Genomic DNA, 10,377 nt, shown 5'->3' on the forward strand with positions numbered 1-10,377 from the left:
ATGAGGAAAAATACCTCATCAGTGAGGGGTCCAAAAGGCCCAGACAGGGTATCAGACAGGCCCCGGAACTGAGAGACGTGCGTGTTTTCTCTTCCAGACGTGACACGCTTTTTTTTAAAAAATGCTCCCAGACTGTAATCACTGGCAAGTAACACTGCTGCTATTTACATTAGCTCCCTCGCTGATAGCTAAAGTGTAGCGTAGCCATCACTGTTGATTGTTTATGCAGTCTTAATAATATAGCAGGCGTCGCTGTAATATCAGTCAACAAAGTGCTTGGTCCACGTGGTCAGTGGTTCATAACAAACCTCTCTGTTCTAGCCTACAAACTGCACTGGAAAGGCGGTAGCTGGTGGTCTGGAGATGTTTGGACTACAAATCGTCGATATAAGACTGCAACTACACTCAGCCCCGTGGGTTCCCCTTCTCTTAGTATCCCATGATTCCTTGGTGTCTGTGACCTCGCGGAGCACGGGAAGAAGAAGCCGAGCTCGGTCACGCTGTATGCAGGAGGTGGTGCTGCTGGCTGGTTAACTATTGCTCACTTGTACATCATGGCTGCTTCGAAGCCAGTCGAGCCGCAGTCTGGGACTGGACTACCCCGGTGGCAGCTGGCCCTGTTAGTGGGGGCTCCCATAGTACTCGGAGTCGGGGCGGTCTACCTATGGAACCGCAGCAGGACGAAGGAAAAGAAGGGGACCGGGGAGCGGAAAACACCTGAAGGCAGCGCCAGCCCCGTGCAGGGCCAGGACGGCGAATCTCGATCCGGCCGAGAGCAGGAGAGCATGGTGACGCTTCTGCCGCCCTCATTTCACTCTTACCACATTAGCATGATGGGTGTCCGTGCAGTGGGTACACTCTTCTGACTAACCGTGTCATTGCCATAAAAATACAGTCAAGGACATCGGACGTTACCGCCTCCAAGCAGCTGCTCTACCTCCGCAGTGCAAGGCCGGCAGCAGCCGGTCCACTGGAGCCAGATTAGCTTATGCTAATCGCTAGAGAGCTAGCACTCAAGCTAACAGTAGCTAGGTCAGCATGCCTGGCTGCAAATGTTTGCGTCAAAAGACTTGAAAAACGTCCGTATCTGACGCCAAAATTCCCGATGCTGAGCGGTAAAATAGACATCAACCACATGATAATAATAATTACCCGCAATGAGGTTTGAGTTTTGTAACTAATGTTTAGCTGGCTAAGGCTGCTTTCCCAGAAAGTGACGTTGGGCGGGGATGGTTCGAGTCTGTTTTAGGTAGAGACAGTGTAGCAGCCAAAGGTGACTGTCACCTCATTTACTCTCCACTGTCATGCATAATGTCCTCAGTGATGGGCTGTATTTGCTAAACAGTGTAATGAAGCCAGTGCGTTTTAAATAGATGTTAAACATTTTCGGTTTACTTTCTGTTACATGTACATCTTACTAAAGTTTTTACATGATCTTAAAACGGTGTGACACACATGGGTAGGACAATTCTAACTGAAATGGATGAAAGACCAACGTTTTATTAGGTAGATACAGAAGTTTCTGTTCTTAGTTCAGGAAAATCATCAGGACCTTAATAAAACACATGTTAAACTCTTTTGTTTTTGTAAAGTAGGATTTATTTACTTGAGCGAGAAATTCATTTTTGTTTATGAAATAGACGTAAATAACCAAAAAATGCACATATTTCTGTTAAGTATGCCTGTAAGCCATTCCTGGTTATGTGTATAATCAACCCTGATGTCTTTTTTGTGGTCATACTAAATATTAACTTTCGTACAAACTCTGTTTTTGCCTTACATACTTTGCTGCCACATATTTCCCAGTATAATATTAAGAAATTATGAGTGGCTCAAGACATGGCACAGGACCTACTGTGCCTTTCCAAAGGCCTCTAAAATGATCACACTAATTGCTCTCGACACAGTGTAAAAGTGTAGATAAGAGTTCTGTATTTATTCTAGCTAAAGGAAGCATCCAGGGTGAAATTACCAAGACTCTGCATGCTACTGAGGTTTTGGGTGAAATTAATTGCGTGTACTTAAAGTTTTTGGTTGTATGCTGGTGTTATGTAGAGTGGGGAAAAGCATTTGTGCATGCAGTGCATAATCAGGCATTCAGTGTGCCCTTGGTGTCAATAATTACTGCAGCAGCTCACCAATTTGTTCGGCAAACCTCAGACTGTCGGTCAGTTGTTGCGTAGTTGTCATAAATTTTTTTTGTTTCCTTGGTCACGTTTCCAGTTTATTGGACAAATCAATAATTGTCCTTCTCTCTCTTTGTTTTTTCATTTAGAGTCCTTTGGATCGGGCCCAAGCATCTAAGAACAAAGGCAACAAGTACTTCAAAGCTGGAAAGTATGAAAACGCCATACAGTGCTACACAGAGGCCATTGCTCTGTGCCCCACAGAGCAGAAGTCGGATTTGTCAACGTTTTACCAGAACAGAGCTGCAGCCTACGAACAGCAGGTTGGCACAACATCCTGTAAACTATGCAGAAGTTGTTGTAGAGTTTAAAAATAATTAAAGGCACATTTTCAGAAGCATAATGTGTACACTGAGCTCCAGCTACCCCAGTTTAAGTGTTATTACTGTTCTCAGTTAGATATTGTCCCCAGAGATGTTCACTAGGTTAAGCTGGTTGGGTTGGACCTAAAATGGCTTTAGTTAAAAAGTCCTGCTGTTCTCACACCCTGATGGCATGCTAAATGAAACAAACTGTGGTTTCTGTCGGCTCCTGCAGAAGCAAACGGTTCGTGTTCTTTGGACAAGATTGTGTTTGAGTCTTAACTTTCCTCTTTTATATTTGAGGATTTACCGCACAAAGTATCTCATTTTGTCTCAGCGAGAGGTTAAAGTGATCTCTCATTGAGACACAGCAGGGATGTTTCAAATTAAAACTTAACTGAACCTTTGATTTCAGATGAAGTGGACAGAGGTGGTACAGGATTGCAGTAAGGCTGTTGAGCTGAATCCACGCTATGTGAAGGCTCTGTTCAGGAGGGCTAAAGCTCTGGAGAGACTAGAAAACAGGAAGGAGTGTCTAGAGGGTGAGATGTTTTTATAAAAATGTTTGTTCCAAGTTTAACTTTTGAGGTGCAACTCTCATTGACAGTCTGCTGCGTTTTTCTCCTGTGATCTCCAGATGTCACAGCGGTGTGTATTCTCGAGGCCTTCCAGAACCAACAGAGCATGCTGCTAGCAGACAAGGTGCTAAAGCAGCTTGGGAAAGAGAAGGCCAAAGAGAAGTACAAGGTGTTTGTTCACTTTCAGACACTTTCAGTTTTCTTTGCCTTTATCTTCACATTGAACTTTTTTTTCTTTTTCCCAAAAACATTTTGTTGCAGAACCGTGAGCCAATGATGCCTTCGCCTCAGTTCATCAAGTCGTACTTTAGCTCCTTCACTGATGACATAATCTCCCAGCCTCTGCAGAAGGGGGAGAAGAAAGACGAAGACAAGGATAAGGAGGGCGAGGCAGCAGAGGTCTCAGAGAGGTTGGCATATCTTCTTAATCCAAACTTTTTTCATAACCTACGGTTTCTGTTGTTACAGAACAATGTAAAGAATCTGTAGCACTGTGTTTATTTATGGCACCATTCTTGAGAAGAATAATTCAAATCTAACCTGCATGTTGTCGCTCGTATTTAGACTAACGAAAGCAGGCAGGCTTAATTAGACTAAAGTTGTCATGGTATGCTAATTTAAAAACTGGTGGTGTGTGCTCATTAGGAGACATTTCTGTAGGTAATAGTTTTCCCTATATGCTTAGCTCTGGGTACCTGAAGGCAAAACAGTACATGGAGGAGGAAAATTATGACAAAATCATCAGCGAATGCACCAAGGAGATCGAGTCAGGAGGAAGATACACCGCTGAGGCGCTGCTGCTGCGCGCCACCTTCTACCTTCTGATTGGAAACTCTACTGCTGCTCAGCCCGACTTGGATCGGGTCATCAACATGCAGGACGCCAACGTGAAGGTACAGACGATTTATTATTGGGGTATTTTGGTTGTTTGTGTGGAAAGACTAAAAAGTCAAATAACGGTCTCGGGTAATTTTATTGTACTTCTTGCAGAATTTTGCCTGACAAGCTAGGTTTTAGCCAGAAGATGAATAGGCTTACCAAGTTGTGACTTTGGGAGCATGCCTGTTTTTTAGATCACATAATTTGTAAGCTCCAAAAACCATTTCTTTACAGGAGTCTTAAAAAGCCTTCTGTACTCTTATCTGAACTTTACAGCTGAGGGCCAATGCGCTGATCAAGCGTGGAAGCATGTACATGCAGCAGCAGCAGCCAATGCTCTCTACACAGGATTTCAACATGGCCGCAGAGATCGACACGCGGAACCCTGATGTGTATCATCACAGGGGGCAGGTACGAGTGAGGGTAAACTAGTAACCTGCTGTTGATTTGGTGTAATAACTGTTAACATCCAGTTATGCATGTATTCTCTCTCAGCTGAAGATCCTGCTCGACCAGGTGGATGAGGCAGTGGTAGACTTTGATCAGTGCATCCTGCTCAGGCCTGACTCTGCTCTGGCGCAGGCACAGAAGTGCTTTGCCCTTGTAAGTAACCAGATAAAGGCAAAGTTAAAAGCAGTGCGGCTCTTCATATGTAACAATGCACAGGTTCAACCACTATCTGAAACTATTCAAAAATCACAGAAGGTAAGATTGTTGGAGAGATCAGTCCACATCAGCACTGATTCAGAACCGGCACACACCAGCAGGGTGTAGGCAGAACTCCACAGGTCACCCTGCAGTCCCAAAGTGATGGTGACAAAATAAAAGGGACAACAAGACAGTGCAGGGTTCCTTAAGCCTTTAGACGGTGTGTCTGAGTAATCTACATATATAATATTATAAAGCAGCGGCCCCCAACCACCGGTCCGTGGCCTGGTCGTTTGGTACCGGACCGTGAGAGTTGAGGCTCGGGTGTGAAAGTTATGGTTTTCAGGGCTTTTATCGTTAACCCGGTTTCCCTGGGTCTAATCTCGTGTTGTAGTTGTGCGTCTTATTTTGAAAGAAATATTTACATATTACCATAGCGACCAGAGTACATTAAGGGGCAGAGAGGAGGATGTTACTCTCAGTGTTGTTGGTGCGTTTTAGGAGGACGCTGCTAATAAAGTTACACAATTACACAGTGAAGTCACGTTTATTATTATTGTAGTATTATTATCGTATCATCTTATTTTGTTGTATTTATCCGCAACAGCTTAAAGGTCTGGCATTAAACCGTCCATGGCACAAAAGGTTGGGGAGCGCTGATATAAAGTCACAATAGAAGAGAGAATTTTAGGGTAACTTTTCCAAAATAGCAGGAATGGCTAACGGTATGAGGAGACCTGGAAGATATGCCAGAAGTCTTTGAAAGTTTGGATGCAAGTCATGTTTGAGATAAAGCCTGAAAAACCTGCTCTCTGGTCCTCAAGCATATCCCACTTTTCACTGATCACTTTCAGTTTCCTCTTAATGGTCTGAGCGTCCCAGTTCCTGCTGTCTGTAACTGCCTGATTTTGCCTTAAATGTTTAATTATTTCTATTCATTATATGATCATATGGTGATTTTTGTCTGTGCCATTTATCATTTTCATTTGACTCTTCTGTCCTTCAGTACAGACAAGCATATACTGGAAGTAATATTTCACAAATACAGACAGCCATGGATGGCTTTGAAGATGTTATCCGGAGGTTTCCAAAATGTGCAGAGGGCTACGCTCTCTACGCTCAGGTATGCTCGGCTGGAGATGGATATAAACAAAATGTGACAGGCTGTAGTGTTACATTAACACATGAAATAGAAATACCGTGTGTTTCTGTTCTGTTTTAATACTTGTTTGCAGTCTTCTCTTTCTCTGTGATAGCTTATTGTAACAAAACTGCTTATCTTGATTTGGCCAACTCCTCATGATATGTATTCAAAATAGCCATAAATCCTTAACATTTCCCACATTTGCTTGGAAATGTGGTTAATATGTGCACTGATTTATTTTTAGTAATTTTGTGAAAGCATTATAATCCTGTTGGGATGGGAAAGTGTCGCTTTCATGCCTGGTGGGCACGTTTTTACCAGTCCTCCTGTGTACTTCTCAGGCTTTGACTGATCAGCAGCAATTTGGAAAAGCCGATGAAATGTACGACAAGTGTATTGAACTGGAACCAGACAATGCTACAACATATGTCCACAAGGGGTAAGGGTTTCTCCCCTGTTATGTGGCTATATTGATCCATATAATGTCTCTGATTTGTTTGTGTAAATGTGACATGTTGTTTGCTCTGTCTGCAGTTTGTTGCAGCTTCAGTGGAAACAGGATCTCGACTTGGGTCTCGACCTCATCAGTAAGGCAATTGAGATCGACAACAAATGTGATTTTGCCTATGAAACCATGGGAACCATTGAAGTTCAAAGGTGAGTCACACAGTATGTGAGTGTTTGTTCCCAGGGATGATTTCTCTGCTGCTTTGTAATGTTTTCACTTGTACAAAGATAAAAATGGTAGCATGCTGGTATTTCTGTCAGGATGTTTTTAGGAGTCCCATAGTGTGCATTTTTCTTCTTTATAAAACACTAAATGAGAGAAAGCAGTCAGCTGCTGCGCTTTGTGCTTTTGTGTTGCCCCTAAAGGAATATATTTGTACCATTTTGAACAGACTGGTTGAAGTGTTACAAACATCATGTTTGCGGTTTAAGGATCTGATTCTTACTTCAGGTGTGACAGGTTCCTGGGTCTGGATGAGCCCTTGTTAATGTTAGGAAAAGGAGGAATAGGAAATATTGTAATCGTGTAACCAGTCTGTCTCAATCTAGACTTGCCCGTGGTGGGAGGCTGTGGGCTGGGGTGGGCATCTTAGTATTCCCTCAACTTGCTCCCTGTAAATTGGGGCTTTTCACGATTGACAAGAGGTTTTTTTTGTTTTTTTTCCCCCTGCACCTTTGGGTCAGGGAACGGGTGCTGACTGTCCTCTGCACTCGCCTAAACAACAATTCAGCGTATCGGGAGCGCCTCAATGCTGAAGCTGCTGTACTGAGCTGTGGTCACAAGGTGTTTGGCGCCTGTCGTGGGCTGTCTGGCCCGTTGCTAGGAGCCATTCGATCTGTATACAGCCGTTGCAAGAGCTTGGTATGCTTAGCCGACAATAAGTCGAACTCATTCTTGGTGGGTGTTACTCTACCACGACTGCACTTTGTCACTGATTCTGTTCATGATCTTATGGACAGAATTTCTAGGTGTAGCCAAGTGAAGGAAGGCTTCTGCTTGGGTGGTCTCAGAATCTCATCTCTGCTTTTCTTAGATGATGTGGTTCTGTTGGCTTTAGCAGGTGGTGGCCTCCACCTCGCACTGCAGCAGTTCACAGCCAAGTGTGAAGCTGCAGCTCCACACTCGGCTTAGTTATCTTACATTATGGGACTCTTTTGGGAGTAAGATGATGCCTCCAAGAACTTAAAACTCTGATGACTGCTATGGAAACAGTCCCTGGGAAAAAATTCCTGTGGTGGTAAAAATGATCAAATCTACACATTTTTCAAGTGCTTGGTATAACTGGAGTGTTTTCTTTTTACAGGGGCAATCTTGACAAGGCGATCGAGATGTTCAACAAAGCAATTAACCTAGCGAAGTCAGAGATGGAGATGGCCCACTTGTACTCGTTATGTGACGCCGCCTACGCCCAGACAGAAGTGGCGAGGAAGTACGGGCTGAAACCTCCGACTCTGTAACCGTTTTGCCAATGGATCGCCAATCTCAGTCTTCATTGTTGAATCTAACTGTGTTAAAAGTGCAACTGTCTGACTTCACTTTGATTTGTTAAAAAATAAATACTGGATGATATGGGGGGGAATTTGAAAAAAAGGACAAACCCTGAATATATACTGTTTACGTCACATTGAAGGGGATTATTTTCATGGAAACCAGATTTGTACTCAAAGTCAAACCGAGGCTATGATCCTGGTCTCTGGTAGACTCAGTGGTTTATCAGGATGTGGGGTGGCTGGGGTGGGGGGTGGATTTTAACCAACACCGCCCTTTATGCTGACACTTAATTCCACAATGGCGTCATTGTCTTTTTTTTTTATTTTATGGCTCAGAATGAAAATAAAGGTTGTCATTTATGGAGGGAAAGTGTAGATGAGTGAGACGTATACGTGTCAGAAGATGTAGAGAGAATTGAAATGTTCAGTCTGTTGAACCCACAAGGGTTTGGAGACACTTTTAAATCGACAGACAGTACTGTGAGAGCTTTATAGTTCCAATGGACTGTTCACTTGTTACTTGATGCTGATCTAAAGTGTTTGTGTCCACCCACCCCAAATTGTAACATACAGTATCAGTTCTGAATGCAAGATTAAAATTATAGTCAAATGTACAATGTCTGTATTGAAATGCTGGAGTTGATCCCAGGATACAAGCCTACAGAGTTTAGGCAAAGTTTTTTTTCTTTCGTTTTAAATGGTGGGATTGCCTGTTTGCTTTTTTATATACTTCGTGCAGCATGTTCACTTTATAAATTAATGTAAATGCAATGCTCGTGCTGTCTTGAACACTAGGAAAACCCTTTTTGAGGCTTTTGTTTTTTGCAGAACACTGATTAGACAAACTTAGCCAACTTTGTTTTTAGTTTTTTTTCTTCCTTTTTTTAAAAGAAGTTGCCTCTTGTGTCAGAAGGGTATTTAGTGGTTTTTCCCCAGCTCATGTAAATTGGGAAACCTGATTCTTTTTATAGTTTCTGTGATTTTTTTTTTCTTCTTCATGCTACATTTCCTTTTACTTTTGACTGAATACTTAACACGGTGGTTTAATTCTAATTTGCTTTTTTCATCTCTCCTTTTCAAACAACCCGAGCCTTATTGTCTCCAGCCTATGCAGCTCTGAGAATCTCTTGGTACGGTGTGTGGTTTGGTTCTCAAGTAGCATCTGTGCACCACTGATGATTGTACGTCTGGAGCATTTTAAAAAAAAATGCAACAAAAAGCTCCCGTTCTCTGTGACATTCATTAGTCTCACCCCCAGTACACTATCACTGCATGTGTGGTGATGCCAAAGAACCAAATCATGCATTTTGAGCTGCAGCTGGTGAGACGGACTCCAACTAAAACCATATTTACTTAACCTTCAGAACATGGATGTGAACTAGATTTTGGCTGTTTGATATCACTGACATTCTGCATCTACCATACGTGTGGTGACCAAAGTGAAAGAATGAGTCCTAATAAAGTTATAATTCTTGGAATGAGTTTTACATCTGATCATTTCTGTTCACCCGGATTGTGCAGCACATTGTTTTTAAACCCCTGTAGTTAGAAACTAAATTTCGTTCTGATTATCTGAAACTTTGATAGAATTTTACAGTTTTTCTGATTTTCTTGCTAAGTAGCACACGTAAGTATTAAAGATATGTCTATTGAACAGACTATAGAGTCATTTCATAGTATTTCCTAAAAGGCCTCACAGCTGACCTTCCCAGATTTGTTTAATAGGAATTGTGCAAACTTTCCTGTGAGGGATTTTATGAAGACAGGGCTGTTTTTAGATCTTTTTCTGAGGGGCCATTTTAAAATTGCTAATCTATTAAAACACTTAAGCGTGACCTTTCAGATGCTTTAGGGTAAAGCTCTGGCACCATAAATATGAATGTGGACTCTTGGGACTGCTGCTCCATGACGAAGTTGAAACCCCTAAAATATTTGGATGTCTGACCACTGACAGCAGCTCCTGGATATCAGGACATCCTACTGATATTACATTGGATTGATAAAAAACATCACTGTGATATTTCCCCAGACAAGAAATACAATTTAACATTTCATTAAGAGCAACTTTCTGTTATTATTCGAGTCAAAATGTGTGATGGTGTTTGCTCTCTGTGCAGAAATATTTTAGGAACAGCTGTTTGGGAGGTAAGGATATAACAGTGAAGTAGTTTAATACTGACTTATGTTACAAACTCTGTATTAAATTTTCTATATTTCTTTATTGTGTAAAGCTGTGACAGCAACTTTGACAGTTTGCCAAGGATCTGGCTCCAGGTGTTGCAGATGCTGGCAAGAAAAAATATATATCTGTGAATGCATTGCTACTAAAATGAAAAGATGGGCAGCAGAATAAATAATATTTAACTATTAGTTCATTAGAAAAAAGAAATATTCATGTCGTCTGGTCTATATGTATTTGGGCATGACACAATTTTTGTAATTTTGTCTTGAAAATAGGTTTTATTTGCTTTGTTATTTGTTATAGAATAACAAGAGAACAGGCCTCACTTTTCCATGAAACAGAACCTAAGTCGACTGTACAATTACTGCTAATCCTCTGGCAATGGCTTTAATTTACAAACATTTCAAACAAGTCTTGATTGTTCAATTTAAAATCAGCTGTTGTGGTGCACACAAGGAAA

The 10,377-nt window shown here is 41.9% G+C and overlaps 1 protein-coding gene across 1 annotated transcript; it reads left to right on the plus strand.

The window, feature by feature from the left end:
• Positions 1-505: 505 nt before the first annotated feature.
• Positions 506-9,204, plus strand: tomm70 (translocase of outer mitochondrial membrane 70). Its single transcript, XM_085372048.1, has 12 exons — positions 506-788; positions 2,276-2,449; positions 2,904-3,030; positions 3,126-3,235; positions 3,328-3,476; positions 3,752-3,959; positions 4,222-4,356; positions 4,441-4,548; positions 5,600-5,716; positions 6,079-6,176; positions 6,272-6,394; positions 7,549-9,204. Exons 1-12 carry the CDS (start codon positions 555-557, stop codon positions 7,700-7,702), a joined length of 1,737 nt encoding a protein of 578 aa, XP_085228174.1. The 5' UTR covers positions 506-554; the 3' UTR covers positions 7,703-9,204.
• Positions 9,205-10,377: the final 1,173 nt, after the last annotated feature.

Source organism: Diplotaxodon limnothrissa, linkage group LG15 (genome assembly GCF_057381915.1).
Source record: "Diplotaxodon limnothrissa isolate DT_005_m linkage group LG15, D_limnothrissa_male_GT1.1, whole genome shotgun sequence".
Lineage (NCBI taxonomy): Eukaryota > Metazoa > Chordata > Actinopteri > Cichliformes > Cichlidae > Diplotaxodon > Diplotaxodon limnothrissa.